General features: G+C 46.0%; 1 protein-coding gene across 8 annotated transcripts in view; it reads right to left on the bottom strand.

Moving 5' to 3' along the window:
* The window catches only part of LOC110513167 (sodium bicarbonate cotransporter 3-like), a 74,244-nt gene that overhangs the window by 24,826 nt on the left and 31,008 nt on the right, over nucleotides 1-18,410 (bottom strand). For 5 of the 8 annotated variants that reach the window (XM_036970625.1, XM_036970620.1, XM_036970624.1 and 2 more), the window contains exons 2-7: nucleotides 14,200-14,281; nucleotides 8,542-8,688; nucleotides 5,772-5,910; nucleotides 4,907-5,067; nucleotides 4,411-4,599; nucleotides 2,980-3,360 (exon numbers count right to left, since the gene is read on the bottom strand). In XM_036970625.1, coding sequence (XP_036826520.1) covers nucleotides 2,980-3,360; nucleotides 4,411-4,599; nucleotides 4,907-5,067; nucleotides 5,772-5,910; nucleotides 8,542-8,688; nucleotides 14,200-14,281 — 1,099 coding nt within the window. Of the gene's footprint in view, nucleotides 1-2,979; nucleotides 3,361-4,410; nucleotides 4,600-4,906; nucleotides 5,068-5,771; nucleotides 5,911-8,541; nucleotides 8,689-14,199; nucleotides 14,282-15,386; nucleotides 15,661-18,410 lie in introns of those variants that run through there. The other 3 variants (XM_036970627.1, XM_036970626.1, XM_036970622.1) reach the window with 2 other exon arrangements.

The raw sequence follows: 18,410 nt of genomic DNA, 5'->3' as shown, positions 1-18,410 counted from the left end.
TCAAAACGCTGTGTAATAGAATCTAGCGACATAATGATTTAGAATTGCATTAATTGGGAAAGGGGGACACCTAGTCAGTCATACAACTGAATGCATTCAACTGAAATGTGTCTTCTGCATTGAACCCAACCCCTCTGAATCAGAGAGGTGGGGCGGGGCTGCCATAATTACTAGCATGTTCACTATTGAAGGTTGACGTTTGTAAATCAATTTCCCTAAAGTAAATGGATTGGTGATCTCTTCTTTTTACTCTGGATGGCTCGCGTGTGCCGCGTGAGCGGATCAACTGATGTACTGCTCGAGATCAGGGTGGTTGAATGAATGGCCAATCATATTTCTCAAATACAAAAAGCATGACTTTTCCGCGTGTATTCTTCAATGGTGTTCAAGACTGCAACACGGCAGGTAATCTCAGCCATCCCCAGCGATGGCGACGGAGGGGATGGCTGCCGTTTTATGGGGCCTAAACCAACCATGCTTTTGTTTTTGTTTTTTTCCGCATTGTTTGTAACTTATTTTGTTCATAATGTTGCTGCTACCATCTCCTATGACCAAAAAGAGCTTCTGGACATCAGAACAGAGATTACTCATCTTGATCTGGACGAAGACCAGGGTGCCTGGTGAGGAGTCGGCGATGAGTGGCTAATATGCCTTTGCCATCGGTACTATTGGCCAACGTACAATCGCTGGATGATAAAGTGGACGAACTACAAGCACGTATATCCTACCAACGGGACATTAAAAACAGGAATATCTTATGTTTCAACGAGTCGTGGCTGAACGACGACATGAATAACATACAGCTGGTGGGTTATACACTGTATCGGCAGGATAGAACAGCAGCCTCTGGTAAGACAAGGGGTGGCGGTCTATGTAGATTTGTAAACAACAGCTGGTGCATGATATCTAAGGAAGTCTCAAGCTTTTGCTCGCCTGAGGTAGAGTATCTCACGATAAGCTGTTGACCACACTATTTACCAAGAGAGTTTTCATCTATATTCTTCGTAGCTGTCTATTTACCACCACAAACCAATGCTGGCACTAAGTCCGCACTCAATGAGCTGTATACGGCCATAAGCAAACAGGAAAATGCTCATTCAGAGGCAGCGCTCCTAGTGGCCAGAGACTTTAATACAGGGAAACTTACATTTTACGTAATTTCTACCAGCGTTTTAAATGTGCAACCAGAGGGAAAAAAACTCTAGACCACCTTTACTCCACACACAGAGACGAGTACAAAGCTCTCCCCCGCCATCCGTTTGGAAAATCTGACTATTATTCTATCCTCCTGATTCCTGCTTACAAGTCAAATATAAAGCCGGAAGCACCAGTGACTCGGTCAATGAAAAAGTGGTCAGATGAAGCAGATGTTAAGCTACAGGATTGTTTTGCTAGCACATACTGGAATATGTTCCGGGAATCTTCAGATGGCATTGAGGAGTACACCACATAAGTCACTGGCTTCATCAATATGTGCATCGATGACGTCATCCCCACAGTGACTGTACGTACATACCCCAACCAGAAGCCATGGATTACAGGCAACATCCACACTGAGCTAAAGGGTAGAGCTGCCGCATTCAAGAAGCGGGACTCTAACCTGGAAGCTTATAAGAATTCCCGCTATGCCCTCCGACGAACCATCATACAGGCAAAGCGTCAATACAGGATCATACTACACCGACTCCAAAACTCGTTGGATGTGGCAGTGCTTGTAAACTATTACAGACTACAGGAGGTCAGAGAGCTGGCCGTGTGGTGCCAGGACAACAACCTCTCCCTCAACGGTATCAAGACAAAGGAGATGATTGTGGACTTCAGGAAAAGGAGTACCGAGCATAACCCCATTCTCATCGACGGGGCTGTAGTGGAGCAGGTTGAGAGATTCAAGTTCCTTGGTGTCCACATCACCAACAAACTAACATGGTCCAAGCACATCAAGACAGTCGTGAAGAGGGCACGACAAAACCTATATTCCCTCCGGATACTGAAAAGATTTGGCATGGGTCCTCAGATCCTCAAAAGGTTCTACAGCTGCACCATCGAGAGCATCTTGACTGGTTGCATCACTGCCTGGTATGGCAACAACTCGGCCTCCGACCGCAAGGCACTGCAGAGGGTAGTGTGTACGGCCCAGTACGTCACTGCCATCCAGTTGCTAGAACGGTGCTAGAACGAGGAGCGGAACGACGAGTTCCACCCTCTCTCACCCTCTCACGGGCCGAATTTTCCCTTACCTACGAAATCTTGACTTGTCCAAATAACCAGTGACGAAAAACCCTAACACCAGAACTACTGCTCCCTGCTATCCCACACATCCCACTCCTTCCCAACAGATTCTAAGGTACCAGTTATGTTTCTGTAGATCTGCCCATTAGAGATTACATAGCAGGTAAATGTCAAAATGGAACGCCAAAATGCACTGAGAAGTTACTGGCCCGGTCAGCCCAGTGACTGAGGAGACCCACTGGCTCTACATGTTTTTACTGGCTTCGCCGCAGCGGGCCATTGTTAATATCGGATCCTGCAGAACTATGGTATGGTAAATGATGAAACACATTCTTGAGGAGAGCCATGCACACACACTGAGCAGAGAGAAGTGGAGGGACCAAGCCAAGCAAGGTAGGGGTTCGTGTGGGAGGGCTGGGATGAAGAAAGGTGGCGATAGACGGAGAGAGAAAGGAGCGTGAACAATAAATAGCCTAGGAATGGAGCGAGATATGAGGGAAAAGGAGAGAGTGCAGAGAAATGTATTGGATAAGACTAAACTAAAGGAACAAGGTAGAGGGAAACAGTGGGAGGTCTTGTTGAGTTAACAGAGGAGGGGTATAAAAAGTGAACCTTGCTGGGGGGGGGGGGGGGGGGGGGTTTGTCATGGATTTGTAGTCGGGTAGGTGAAGGAGGGCACAGCCAGCATGCTGGTGCTAGTGTTCTCTGTTCAAGCCGTGACTCACACTGGCAGGCTACACAGATATTTGCCTTCTAAGGGCAGCTGCTGGAGCCCTCTAGTCTGCAGTGACGATTGTCGATTGGTATACGCCTCCTCATCCTTTGTAATGGCGTTGGGTGGCGACTCGTCGTCCTCAGGCGGTGACACCACCACCTCCGGGATGGCCTGGGGGACCGGGGCGGGGCCAGGGGCGCGGGTAGGGTCTGGGGAGCGGCGGGGAGTAGGGGGGGTGTTCTGGGGGGTGGTGAGGGGCGAGGGTCCGGGGGAGGGCCCCCCAGCGGAGGTGGAGGAGGAGGAGTTAGGCAGGAGGAGGTTGAGGAGGACGGAGACCCGGGACTCTCGCCTCTGGGACAGGTTGGAGACGGAGGCCCCCGGCTTCAGGGAGTGGCGGGAGGCAGAGAGGCCCTCCCCTGGAGCGGTGGGAAGACAACAAAAAAACAAAGAAGGGAAAAGAGGGAGAGAAGAATGGGAGGAGGGAGGAAAAAAAGGGGGAGGATGGTAAGAGGAGGAACATATGAGGGAGAATGTCATCAGAGCGGTGGTTTTAGGGGTGCATTCTCTGGGGGCAGAGAGAGAAGTTGGTGGGAGCTTGGGAGGAGTGTGGTTAAAGAGAGACAGAGGCGTCGATAGGTTCTTGCAGGGGAAAGGTGAGAGAGGGGAGGTGTCCACAACAGACCAATAGGTTTGTCCGCTCACCAATCACACAGTGACAGACTGAGGGGGAGTATTTTGGGTAGAGAGATGCTTGCAAGCAGGAGAAGAGATGTGGGTTGGTTAACATAGTGTCAGTGTACAGTATATTGTGCATACAAATACAGAACCACACGCAAAATCAGACATATTTCATGTCTGTCCAAGTTGTGCAATAACTTACTATGATTGTGTAGCACATTAACATATGACATTTCACGCATATTTTATACCCGGGCAACATTGCATTCAATGCATTCAATAGAACAAAATGTGACAGTGGACAGTGACCAGAGAGCATTCATTACAACTGTAGCACGAGCTCGTTATTTCAGTCACATAAAACAGTCACACACCATACTCATCGTACACATCACACCCTAAGGTCATGCTCGGCAAACAAAACATTTCGAACTGCAAGAAGAGCATCACCCCAACCATTCCGACATAGAGTAGAAGCCATGTTAATTCTGAGGGCAAACCCTGAGACAGGCCAGCCACACGCACCATCCTCACCCAGATGTATCCTTTACGGTGGTGGTGGTGGGGGGGTTCTACATGGACCCCAAAAGGGTTCTACCTGGAACCAAAAAAGGGTTCTCCTATGGGGACAGCCGAAGAACCCTTTTGGAAGGCTTTTCCTTAAGAGTGTATGTGGGAGATGTTGTCACCTTTCCTTTATTGGAATACCAAGGATTGCAAAGATTATTTGAACCCCCTCGAGGCTCGAGGAAAAAGAAATGGACTGTGCGTGGTGCGGGGGATCTCACCGTGTCTCTCAAGCAACAACGGGTCTGAATGTTTCTTGCCTATGTCTGCGATTGAGCGCACCAGCGGGATGCGGTTGCTGAGCTTCCTCTCGTTCTGATGGTGGTGTCTCTTCAACATGGCCTCGCGCACCTTCTGACACAGCTCCTCCTGCAGCTGGCCTGACGCCACCATGCCGTCAATCAGCATGTCTGGACACACACATGTAAATACACACACGTATGCATTGTATTGCCTTGTATCGTCGCTCATTCGGAGGTTTACACCACTGGTACACACACACTTGCAAATGAGCTTGCACGCACGCGCACACACACACGCACGCACACACACATGCACGCACGCACACACACACAAATTCAGTTTCACCTTATTCAACCAACTTTTCATTATTGCCTTGTTTATCATTTGCATACACAAATCGAAATAATCAAATAGCATGCACGTGAGCGTACACACATGCACACATACACACAAACTCTTCTGATATGAATGTACCTGCAATCTCCTCGATACAGGTGGCCCTCATGTCCAGCATGACGGTTCCATTGAGGATGCAGCTCCTCAGCTCAAACAGGCTGTGTAGAGACAGGGTGGCCACGTAGGGCTTGCTCCAACGCTCCCCTCCATCTTCCACATCCTCCTCAAACTTCAGCCACCTAAACACGCACGCGCACAGACACGGACACAAGACAAGCACACACAATAAATCAAATTTCCCCAATGCTGACTAAGAACAACTTGACCAGAGGTCAAGACCAGGCCTGAACATTTCAGACAATTTGCATTCCCTTGAGTGGTTCACTTCTGAGAGGTAATGGAAAAAGTTTGATAGCGTTTTTCCGGCTTTTACCTCCTGTCAGACTGGAACCAGTTTTAACCAGGTTTTTTTTTAAGGTAAATTGCTGTGTATTTGTGTCTGAGCCGTGAACGTAGGCTGACATTGTCTGGGATGGTGATAATGCCATGGCTATGGAGGATGACTAAGTTAGATTGACTCACAGCCAGACTTGTAGGCAGTAGAGCTCTGTCAATCTTACCCATTACTCATGATAACACATTCCCACTCACACACAAGACACGTCACTATCTCATAGTTATCTGTTCCCCCGCCCCCGCAAGACAATTTCAAGGTTATAAAAAGGCCACAGTTTACCTGGCTACAGTTTTGGCCATTAAAAAGTTGGTTTCCCTGAATATTTTACCACAGTCAAGAAGACGACTTCAAAATTCTCAAGATGCAAAGTCAAACTAATCAATAAAGTGCTGCTGAATTTAGACCTGAACGAACATTAAACGACATGATGAAGTCACATGGTCTCTGGAATGTGGAAGCTGGACCCTGGGCTGGGCTGTGACCTACCTGGCTGTCTCCTTCCACTCGGTGGCGCTCCCGTCCCTGAAGGACAGCTCGTCCAGCTCGGTGAACAGGTCGTGGGGGACGTGCTCCACGTCATCATCTTCCGTACCCAGGATGAACTGCACCCGCTGGGAGGGCGTGTCTAGAGGGGGGGGGGAGAGACAGAGATATAGAGACAAGGACTGGAGGAGAGTGTGGGAGGAGCAGGATCCAACGCTTAGATTCTGAATGGACTGCTGTGAATTCCTCTGCATTACAAAGAGGGAATAAATATGTTCAATAATCAGGTGAGTGTGGGAGTAGTAACAGGCAATGTGAACGAAGAGCGCTAGAGTGAAGCTGGCGGGAATCACCACAACGATAACAGCAGATTTCCAGGAGCGAAATTCACCATTGGAAGAGGAATGGATATTGGACAGATAAAAAGAGTGAGAGAGTGAACGACAGTCAGACAGTTCAAATTGTCATGTTGTGCTGTTTTCCCAACCGTCTATCCCTTTCCCCCGGGCGGTTGGGGTTGTGTGTGAGTGTGTGCGTGTGTGGTGTTTGTGGCCTCGGCGGTGGTGCCTGCGTTTGCTGTCTCGGCCCAGCGGCACACACGCGCAGACACACACACTCCCCCTCCATCAGTGTCACTGCTTGCTCCTGGAGGCCCGGGGTTGCCTTTAAGAGTGATGCTCCATTCACAGCATGCACACTCTCTCTGAATGAATGGACAGATAGGTCTCCATGTTTCTGCCTCTCTTTGAAGACCTCAGCTAAACACTCACAGACGCCTGAGAGACTTTGCCAGGTACCCTGACCTGCCTACTACAGGGTTCTATTTCTGCCTCTGGGAAGCATGACACAACACAGTATTCAAATTGAGAATAGCAATCAAAATGTTATTAGGGAGAATGCTTGAGGGTAGCAGCTGGGGTGGGAGTTGTTTTGAGTTGACGTGATTCCAATATGTTATGATTATGTCTAGTGCTACACAACTGACTCGTTATCCAAATTAGCCCATGGTGGCCTACTACAGAAATACATGATTTACATAAGTATGCAAACCCTTTGCTATGAGACTAGAAATTGAGCTCATGGGCATCCTGTTTCCATTGATCATTCTTGAGCTGTTTCTATAACTTGGAGTCTGGTAAATGATTCAATTGATTGGACATGATTTGGAAAGACACACACTTGTCTACATAAGGTCCCAAAATTGACAGTGCATGTCAGAGCAAAAACCAAGCCATGAGGTCAAAGGAATTGTCCGTAGAGCTCCAAGACAGGATTGTGTCGAGGCACAGATCTGGGGAAGGGTACCAACAAATGTCTGCAGCATTGAAGGTCCCGGAGAACACAGTGGAACTGTCATGTTTACTCCCGCTCCCCTCTCCGGCGCTCGACGTTGCCAGATTATTCATTATTACGCACACCTGCCACCATCGTTACGCGCACCTGCGCCCACATGAGACTCACCTGGACTCCATCACATTCCTGATTACCTCCCCTATGTCTGTCACTCCTTTTGGTTCCTTCCCCAGGTGTTATTGATTCTGTTCCTGTGTTTAATGTCGGTACGCTACTTGTGTTTCTTGTTTTATTGATTATTAAATTCACTCCCTGGACTTGCTTCCCGACTCCTAGCGTACACGTTACAGGAACCAACAAGACTCTTCCTAGAGCTGGCCACCCGGCCAAACTGAGCAATCGGGGCAGGGAGGCGACCAAGAACCCGATGGTCACTCTGACAGGCTTCCAGAGTTCCTCTGTGGAGATGGGAGAACCTTCCAGGAGGACAAATCCTTTTTCTGAGGAGTGGCTAGACGGAAGCCACTCCTCAGAAAAAAATATGCACATGACAGATCACCTGGAGATTGCCAAAAGGCACTTAAACGACTCAGACCATAAGAAACAAGATTCTCTTGTCTGATGAAACCAAGATTGAACTCTTTGGCCTGAATGCCAAGTATCACATCTGGAAGAAACCTGGCACCATCCCTACGGTGAAGCATGGTGGTGGCAGCATCATGCTGTGGGGATGTTTTTCAGCGGCAGGGACTTGGAGACATGGCAGGATCGAGAGAAAGATGACCGGAGCAAAGTACAGAGAGATTAGGGATGAAAACCTGCTCCAGAGCGCTCAGGACCTCAAGACTGGGGCAAAGGTTGACCTTCCAACAGGACAACGACCCTAAGCACACAGCCTAGGGCCTGAATACTTATGTAAATGTTATATTTCAGTAGTTTAAAAAATATATATAAAATAGCGACATTTTCTAAAAACCTGTTTTTACTTTGTCATTATGGGGTATTGTGTGTAGACTGACGAGGGAAGAAAACAATTTCACCTATTTTAGAGTAAGGCTGTAACGTAAAACAAAATGTGGAAAAAGTCAAGGGGTCTGAATACTTTCCCGAATGCACTGTATGTGCCACCACACATTTATTCAATTGTATGAGGAGATGAACGAGGAGCTCCACGGAAGGTGGAACAGAAGTTAATTGTGTAAAAAAAAGGAAAGACACAACATTAACCTATTAAATTGTTGTCAGCATATATAGTGTCTGACTTTCTTCCTTTTTTTTTTTTACTATCCTTTAGTCAGCACCTCTACTAACATTTCTAACAGTCAGCTAATGGGTAAAAATGGTTAACTTATTAAATTGTTGTCAGCATATATAGTGTCTGACTTTCTTCCTTTTTTTTTTTACTATCCTTTAGTCAGCACCTCTACTAACATTTCTAACAGTCAGCTTTCTACTGGACTTTAAGGTAGAAGTTGGTTACCATACGTGGGGTCCTCACGGTCCTCCTCTTCGTGGTCCTCCTCCCGCTCCCGCCTCTTGCGGTGGTGTTTGTGGCCTCTGCGATGGTGCCTGCGTTTGCTCTCCCGGCCCAGAGGCACATGGACCCCGACGTAGACCGCCCTGTGGCCTAAGACAAACCAGACCAGACCAGAGAGAGATTGACAGATTACCTGGTTTCCATTTTCTGTGAATAACCTACTTAGATAGGGAAGGAAAATACCACATTAGTTTATTTTTGCTATTACTTTTTTCCACAATCCCTCATTATAGCTTTTGTTCAACTGGATTGTTAGATTGTTGCTCTGAAATGCAAATGTCCTAGTTTTTGTGCCAATAGTCACTTTTGGAGGACGAGCCATTGCACTTTGAATTGTGAGATACTCTCAAGTTAGGGAATACTGAAAATAAGACAAGAGGGGAGAAGAGGAAGGAAAGGATAAGAGAAAGACACGAGTCCATCAGATGAATATACAAAGAGAAAGAGATGAAGGGAAGGAGCCATAGAGTGTTTTAGAGGGATACAGCGACTGAAAATACAAGAACAGAACAGAGGGAAAAGATAATGAAGGGAGAGAGAGAGAGAAAGAGACACACGACAGACACGGCGAGGGAGGAATCGGAGATACATGTGGCAATGATGTTGTTGCTAGCAGCACTCTCCGGACGTGAGCCGCAATTGACACTTCCTTTAACCCTCGAGTCTAGGTAGCCTTACTGCTATTAGCTCATAGAAACACATTGAATAACAGATTCATACATGGAAAAATAGTAAAAAAATATCAAAAGGAAGTTTCTTTTGAAGTGTGGGAGATATAAGAAGAAAAATACTTTTGACACATATTTACACCCTTTTTTAGGCACTAAACTACGTCAATATACACTGAGTGTACAAAACATTAACAACACCTTTTATTGAGTTGCGCTCAGAACAGCCTCAATTCATCAAGACATGGACACTAAAAGGTGTCGAAAGAGTTCCACAGGGATGCTGGCCCATGTCGTGTCAAGTTGTCTGGATGTCCTTTGGGTGGTGGACCATTCTTGATACACACAGGAAACTTTTGAGCGTGAAAAACCCAGCAGCATTGCAGTTCTTGACACAAGCTGGTATGTCTACCATACCCTGTTCAAAGGCACTTAAGTCTTGCCCATTCACCCTCTGAATGGCACACACCCACAAGCCATGTCTCTATTGTGTCAACATCTTTCTTTAACCCGTCTCCTCCCCTTCATCTAGACTGACTGAAGTGGATGTGACATCAATGGGGGATCATGACTTTCACCTGGATTCACATGGTCAGCCTTCGTCATGTTCTTAATGTTTTGTACACTCAGTGTATACGTCCATTCATTTTTTTAAACTGGTACCGGGCTACCTTTCAGACGAGTCCTGTGACGCTTGTGGGGGGGGGGGGGGGGGGGTGGGGGTCGTAGAGCAAAACCACCGACATGTACGTGTTTCCATAGACACGTCATAATAGTTTGTAGGCTAAACCGTTCGGACACGACAGACGTTTTCGTGAGAAGACTGATTTACGGGATGTCTCAATATCGGCGGATTGAGACGCAGCTCGTGCAAAACATATACTCTAGCTCAGGGGTGTCAAAGTCAAATGGACGGAGGGCCAAATAAAAAAATCAGCTACAAGACGAGGGCCGGACTGTTCGAATGTTCATTGAAAATTTTTTAAATGACGCATATAGTCTAGTGAACCTAATTGAACCTACTGAAAACCTAACAAATATATTACAATATGATCAGATAAATAAAGCAATATTTTCTTATGGCTCTGTCAGTAATCTTTAATTTTCAACAGACACAAAAGACAAATTTCCTTTATATAAATATCCCCATAACATGAACATTAAATGAAAGAAACCGGTATTCAAGGCACCATCAGTAGACTATATTTTCTATTTTAGCAAAAGTGGGCTAAATTTACTTCAAAGAAAAAACAATAATAGCAATTTTCTATCATCCACTCAACTGAAATATTTTTAAAATATAATTGGATTGAAATACAAAAAAATAAAGTGCAAAAATCTATTAATCAAAAACAACACTTTGTTTAAGGAGAAGTAACATGCAGTGAAAACAAATATTAAATTTTAACTTTTAAACTTGAACTGAGTAAAAACTCTAAATATGTGATTGCACAGTAATGTTCACTTGTTTGAGGTTGAGGGTGATACTTGGTGGTGTCCCATCTTTTCCACAAGTTCATCAATGTTCGGGGTAAGGCTCTGAGCTGAAGAAATCCTCAGAATTGAGTGGAGGTGTTCAGCAGTAAGTCGACTTCTGTGTGATGTTTTGTTCAGGTTCATCAAAGAAAACAGTTGTTCACACAGGTATGTGCTGCCAAACATAGACAACGTTTGAGCAGCCTGGATGCGCAGCTGGGGCATTGTGCCGGGGAGGAAACGGGCGAACTCCGCAGCACCCACTGCCGCATATTTTGCCCTCAGTGCATCATTGCATTGGAGGTCAATCAACTCCATTTGGAGGTTTGGTGGTGAGCTTTCCACGTCAACAGCAAATGGGTTACCGAGCAGTTCCAACCTGCTTTTTTGTGCTTCAAAGTCAGCAAATCGGCGTCGAAAGTCAGCGGCAAGCATACCTATTTTATCAGCCAACTGTGTGCTCGGGAACGCACTGGTAGAGAGCTTCTCTTTCATGGTCTGGCAGCTGGGAAAGTGGCTCAAATTTTCTTTCCGCATCTGCGTCTCCCACAGAGTCAGTTTGGTTTTAAATGCCTTCACTGTACTGTACATATCAGAGATGACACGATCCCGACCCTGCAGCTGCAAGTTTATTGCATTCAGATGACTCGTAATGTCACACAGAAAAGCCATTTCACACAGAAACATTTCGTCTCGGAGTTGTGTTGTGTCTTTCCCTTTGCTGTCCAAGAACAGACAAATCTCCTCACGAAGCTCGAAACATCTTTGAAGCACCTTTCCCTGGCTTAGCCATCGCACCTCTGTGTGATAAGGCAAATCACCATGCTCCGTTTCTAACTCCGTCAGAAATGCCTTGAACTGGCGGTGATTCAAACCTTTGGCTCTGATAAAGTTAACTGTGCGCGTGATGATGCTCATTACATGCTCCATTTTCAAGGCTTTACCGCACAACGCTTCCTGGTGTATGATACAATGATAAGCTGTCAGCTCACCTGTCGCGTTTTCCTCTTGCATCTTTTCCCGTATCTTCGCCACCAGTCCGCTCCTGTGTCCACACATCGCAGGTGCTCCGTCGGTTGTCAAACCCACAAGTTTTTCCCAAGGCAGCTCCATCTCATTTACACATCTTGACACCTCTTCATACAAATCATGCCCCGTAGTTGTGCCATGCATAGGACGTAAAGCCAAAAACTCCTCTGTCACGCTTAGGTTGGAGTCCACTCCGCGGATGAAAATTGACAACTGGGCAATGTCAGAAATGTCGGTGCTCTCATCCACAGCCAAGGAATATGCAATAAAATCTTTTCCCTTTTTCACAAGCTGCTCTTTTAGATTGATGGACAACTGGTCTACTCTCTCGGCAATGGTGTTTCTGCTCAGACTCACATTTAAAAAGAGTTGCCTTTTTTCTGGGCAAACTTCGTCACAAACTTTAATCATGCAGTTTTTGATGAAATCCCCCTCCGTAAATGGCCGGGCTGATTTAGCGATCTCTTCTGCCAAAATAAAACTGGCCTTGACAGCAGCCTGGCCTTGTGATTTGGCTTTTTTGAACAGAGCCTGTCGAGATTTGAGGCCTCGTTTTAATTCCTCTGCCTTTTGTAGCCTTTGTTCCATGTCCATATTCTTGTTTTTGTCCGCGTGTTTCGTTTCATAATGTCGTCTCAGATTATACTCTTTCAGTACCGCCACACTTTCTCCACACAGAAGACACACAGGTTTTCCAGCTACCTTCGTGAACATATACTCCGACTCCCACCTTGTTTGAAACCCCCGGTTCTCAGTATCCACCTTCCGTTTTGCCATTTTTGATGGGTATCTGAAAGTTAATTTTACTGTGATGCTGACGACTGCTGTGCCAATAAATATTGAAATGAAGCAGCCTACTGCTCGGTGCGTCACCTTTGCATTGTGGGAAATGTAGTATTGGTGCGTGTAAAAGATCTGCGGGCTGCCGGCTTGCTGCGGGCCGGTTCTAATAATAAATCAAGATCATCCCAGGGGCCGTAAAAAACCTTCTTGCGGGCCGGATGTGGCCCGCGGGCCTTGACTCTGACATATGTGCTCTAGCTGAAACAGACCTAAGCCCATTTTGATGCGGATTGTTTTATTGTGCTAATTTGATTTCAATCAAAAGGGTTAAAAGCATCTCCTCTCTCGGCCTCGTTCCCAGGAGATGGAACCACAGAGGATCACTCTCAATCACAGCTGGCTCACTGCCAGCTCTGTTTCAAGGGAACGCAGAGTTATTTTCTAAAATTAATATAACTAAAATACTGTCCTCATCCTGGAAAAATGCACTGTGAATGTCTGTGAGCACGTACTGTGGATGTTTCACGTTTCAAATGACTCACCATACTGATTTGTATGACCCTAAAGAGCCTGCTGACTATTTTAGTGCTCTTTTGGTCAGCCATTCCGTATTCTGCGCTGCAACCTCAAACGAAATATGCAGCCCTTTTTTGCCAGGGCCAAGTATTGGTATGTGTTGTCTTTGCTCAGTAACTAGTAATTCGAGATAATCACAGGTCCTGTTTGAAATCCCCTTGGATGTACAGCTCAGATAGAGAAAGGTAGCTTTGTAACCTAGACAGCCAAGCTACTCAGAGGCCATGTGGACAGCTAATCATGTCCTAATCTCCCAATTTGCAGCTCATCAAAGTTAGATAACCAGAGAATGTTGGGGTTAAGGATACACATGTACTGTAGTTTTATGTGATATGACACTACAATACCACAGCCGATACTATCCCTGCGGACAAAACTGGTCAAAATCATCCCATAACCAGTTTCTGGTTGAAATGACATAATTTCAGACATTTTTCCCCCCGCTGGCATGGCATTTCATCCCATTGGAAATCATTATTTTGTAATTGAAACCAAAGCTCTAGGCTTTGTGATATAATTATACATAATTGTTTTTATAGAGCCCTACAGGTGTTTAAAAAAAAAAAACACAAGGAGTCTCCAGCTGGACCTGAATAAAGCTGTACATGACAGATAGGCTCAATTACAGTTACAATATTCCTGTGGGCTCGTGTACGCCTGGCTAATGAACATACCCTTCTGGAACGCTACAGGAGTGGAGAGCCAGGCTGAAGCTGGCTTTAATCTGCCAAGAACTCAGCAACACCTGTCCTTTCTATTCACAGCACGTCTCTAGGCCTATATGTGGAAAGGAAGCACCCGCACGGAGACAACTAAACAGGCATGTAGACAACAGTAACAAAGGAAAGCACACATAGTGTAGCTATACACACACACACACACACACACACTTAGTGATAGCAAGGTTGGAGTCAATTCAATATCAATTCAGTCAATTCAGGAAGTAAATTGGAAGTGGAACTGACCCCAATCCTGACTGCTACACCACTCCAACACATCCACTATGCACACAGGACTAGACATACACAACGTTACAGTAAGTGGGTAGGGCTGTACTGTAGGGTCTTACTCTCCAGCTCTTCCGTCTCATAGTTGGTGTGGGTGGTGGAGCTGGTTTTCCCAAGGTCAACGATGGCCTCCTCGTCAAGACCCTGAGAGACAGAGACGGGAAAAGAGGTGTCGGACCTTTAATGGACCAATAAACGGACAGTTGAAACCAAGACTGAGCCAGAGGCATATCAACAAAAATAACTTTAGACGACTACCAGAGTGGCATAACAGCACATCCAACCATTAGTCTAGGTTTACCACCGAAATCACCAACAAGATGGCTGTTTGTCTGATACTCAAGGAACAACGTGTGGAACAGCAGCTTTTGTTGCCTTCGCAGAGAACAAGCAGCTTCGACACACACACACCATTTCAGCGTGTTCAAATTTGATTTCAGGATTCAGGGAAAAATAATGCTACTATAATATATTGTCCCCGGGAATAGGCATCTTTGACAGTATTCCTTCCTGCACCTGGGCTAGGAAATGTTAGCCTGGTCCCACCATCCAGAACACTGTGCTCTCGTTTCGTTTCACTTAACTGAATCCGTGTAGCAAAACAGAAGACCATACGCTCGTGAGATCAGGATGGTCCTACCGAAGCGAGGGGGAAATGTAGCTTATCGGATAGGATGAAGGTGTTGCCATCCTTCGGAGGAAAGGCAATGGTACTTTATCACAAGGATGTTTCAGTGAGTGTTCGTGGGGAGAGACACCCTCAAATTAAAATCTGGAACTTGAAGCCAGTTTCACTGCTTTAAAAAAAAAAAAATTGTCTCTGTAATCAGGGACTGATTTAGACTTGGGATACTAGGTGGGTGTAATTAATGAATTATCAGGTAGAACAAGAAAACCAGCGGGCTCCAGAACTTGCAGGATATGATTTGAAAACCCCTACACTAGTGGATTAGGCCGATATCTGCTTTAACTATTCTTCATGGACCTGTACTGGTACAGTACAAGCATAAGGTAACATAAATCACCGTTTGGCAAGAGTAAGTAAGTAGATGTATCATTTAGCATTAATGTACTAATATTTGTTAAGGAACAGTTCCAAACATTGACACATTGAATTAGGCCTATCGTTAGTCAGGGCAAGTACATTTGTTTTTCTTCAACCAAATCTTTATTTTGGGATGTAAAATGGCATGCTATAGAAGTGTTCAGACACTTTTTTTGTGATTTGACTTGGTTTTGAGAAACTTACCCCACCAGTGATAGACCTCCTCAGGCTCATTCGTCAGTATGTGGGCACGCAGAAAACACTGACAAAGCTCCAAAAAACACACAAATACGTCCTTTCAGAAACGGCAAAGATTCCAGTATAGTGATGCGGGTCTTTAAATGTTGTACACGTGAAATTGTGTCATTCCAAACTATCTGCAATTATAGATTATATTTTGTTGAACTCAAGCAATACTTTTTAGTGTGTAAGCATGTGCGTCCTTTCAGCAAAAATAGAGATTCTGTAAAAAAAACACCAAAAAAACACTGTCCTTTAAGCTTGGCCGAATTTGCAGCATCAGTCCATAGATGGACTTTGAAATAACATAATATTAACCAGCACTGTCAGCAATGTTCAGTAACTTTAACTTTGGGAGTTACACACACATCCGTTCCTAGATGGGCTTTAAAATAGTGTAATATTAAACAGAGTCTCAGCGATATGTTGGTACGAGTAGTAACGCACATATTCAAATGAGCGCGATGTCACACTTTGCTCTCACACAGGCACACAGAGTATCTGCGCATGTGCACGGGTGCGCTTCACGCTGCTACAGGACCAAAGCAGTGGAGTTAGCCAACATGCTCAAACGGTCTGAGTTGCTGAATTGGACCCGATATTGCCGCTTACTTTATGCATTGTGAGTCTACCTTTAACCAGCACAGTCAGCAGTGCTCAGCATCTGACTTTGAACTGTGGGAGTTACACCGATCGTGATGCATGTTGGGGCTTCAATAATGCAAGCTGCACTCTGTCTGTCTGGCCTAGCTGGTTGGCAGTTCAGTGGAACAGGGGAGGTTCAGCCTACCTGGCTGGCAGTCCAGTGGAACAGGGAAGGTTCTGTCTGGCCTAGCTGGCTGGCAGTCCAGTGGAACAGGGGAGGTTTAGCCTAGCTGGCTGGCAGTCCAGTGGAACAGGGGAGGTTCTGTCTGGCCTAGCTGGCTGGCAGTCCAGTGGAACAGGGAATGGTTCTGTCTGGCCTAGCTGGCTGGCAGTCCAGTGGAACAGTGGAGGTTCAGCCTGGCTGGCTGGCAGTCCAGTGGAACAAGGGAGGTTCTGTCTGTCCTAGCAGGCTGGCAGTCCAGTGGAACAGGGAAGGTTCTGTCTGGCCTAGCTGGCTGGCAGTCCAGTGGAACAGGGAAGGTTCTGTCTGGCCTAGCTGGCTGGCAGTCCAGTGGAACAGTGGATGTTCAGCCTAGCTGGCTGGCAGTCCAGTGGAACAAGGGAGGTTCTGTCTGGCCTAGCTGGCTGGCAGTCCAAGGAACAGGGGAGGTTCTGCCTAGCTGGCATTGCAGGTAAAAGCTGATTTATGCTTGAACCGACTATCCTGTCCGGAGGCTCCGTATGGAGGGTGTGATGCAATTGCAGAGCTTCTGTATGGTTGTGGAGTCCAAATCAAGCCCCATATCGCATCGCTGTGCACCTCCCAAATGCTGTAACAAGAGCTATGTATACGGAAGGCTATGTAAATTCCACATAGCCCTGCATTGACATGATTGGTTGTTGGTAGGTGGGGGCGGTATGTCCTGTATAAACACAAACTCACTTCCTTGACAACTTCCTTAACAACAGCCCTGCTACGTGAAGCGCAATAATTATGAATACCCTGACTTTTGCAGAGGCCGCATCGCAGTAAATGCTGTACAGGCAATATAGACATCGGCTTGACCATAAATCAGCTATAAACAGGGGATATTCTGCCTTATTTTTGACTTAAGCTTTTCGCCTGCCTTTCCACTTATGGGACGACGACTCCCATCGTTAGTAGGGCAGTCAGGATATTTTTTCTATGGCAAAAATGTAAACACGAGGCAGACCAAACTCTTTGGTCCATTAAAAACCTGCTGTATGTAAGATATAGTGTGCTACAGCTCGGAAAATAAATAAATATGACTCTGGATGACAACATAACGGTGTTTGTTTCCAACATTAGAAGAAGTTCAATCTGCTTTGTTTTTTGTTGATTATCACGATACTGGCATCGTCCCAGCCCGAATTGTTAGGTTGGAGACATGAGCATCTCGTCATTATATACAGATCTCTGGTGCAGTGGAACAGAGGAGGTTCTGCCTGAAGACGAAAGTCAATAGAAAAACTGTTGTAGGCCAGTTACAGTTGAAGTCGGAAGTTTACATACACTTAGGTTGGAGTCATTTTCAATCACTCCAGAAATTTCTTGTTAACAAACTATAGTTTTGGCAAGTCGGTTAGGACATCCACTTTGTGCAGTAATTTTTCTAATAATTGTTTACAGACAGATGATTTAGTTTATAATTCACTGTATCACAATTCCAGTGGGTCAGATGTTGACTGTGCCTTTAAACAGCATGGAAAATTCCAGAAGATTATGTCATGGCTTTAGAAGCTTCTGATAGGCTAATTGACGTCATTTGAGTCAATTGGAGGTGTACCCGTGGATGTATTTCAATGCCTACCTTCAATCGCAGTGCCTCTTTGCTTGACATCATGGGAAAATCAAAAGAAATCAGCCAAGACCTGGAGGCGAACATAGCACAGCAGGCTATGCACCGGGAGCTGCTGGAGGAACAGTGTCAGCAGACCACTCTCCTGCGAGCTGAACTCAGCCAGCTGACAGCCGCCCAGGCCAGCATAGCGGCAGGCGCAGCAGTCTCTCGTCCCAGGTTTATACTGAGGCTGACAGAGGCTGACGAAATCGAGGCTTACCTCCAAGCCTTCGAGAGGACGGCGGCTAGGGAGAAATTAACCCATGAGCAATGCGGCCAGCCTGCTAGCACCTTATGAGGATCTGACAGTTGACCAGGCGACGCATTACGATGGGCTGAAAAAGGAAATCCTGCGCCGGTATGGTTACACCCTGATTAGCAAGGCACAAAGATTCCACGATTGGGCGTATGTTCTTACAGCAACCCACGATCACAAATGCATGATCTAATTAGGCTGGCCAAGAGCTGGCTAACTGCTGAACTCCTGACGCTCACGACCATCGAGAAAGTGGTCATAGATACATTTATACGCTCTCTCCTG

Source organism: Oncorhynchus mykiss, chromosome 32, assembly GCF_013265735.2.
Source record: "Oncorhynchus mykiss isolate Arlee chromosome 32, USDA_OmykA_1.1, whole genome shotgun sequence".
Taxonomy (NCBI): domain Eukaryota; kingdom Metazoa; phylum Chordata; class Actinopteri; order Salmoniformes; family Salmonidae; genus Oncorhynchus; species Oncorhynchus mykiss.
The sequence above is the reverse complement of the archived record's forward strand: the minus strand, read 5'-3'. Positions and strand labels throughout refer to the sequence as shown.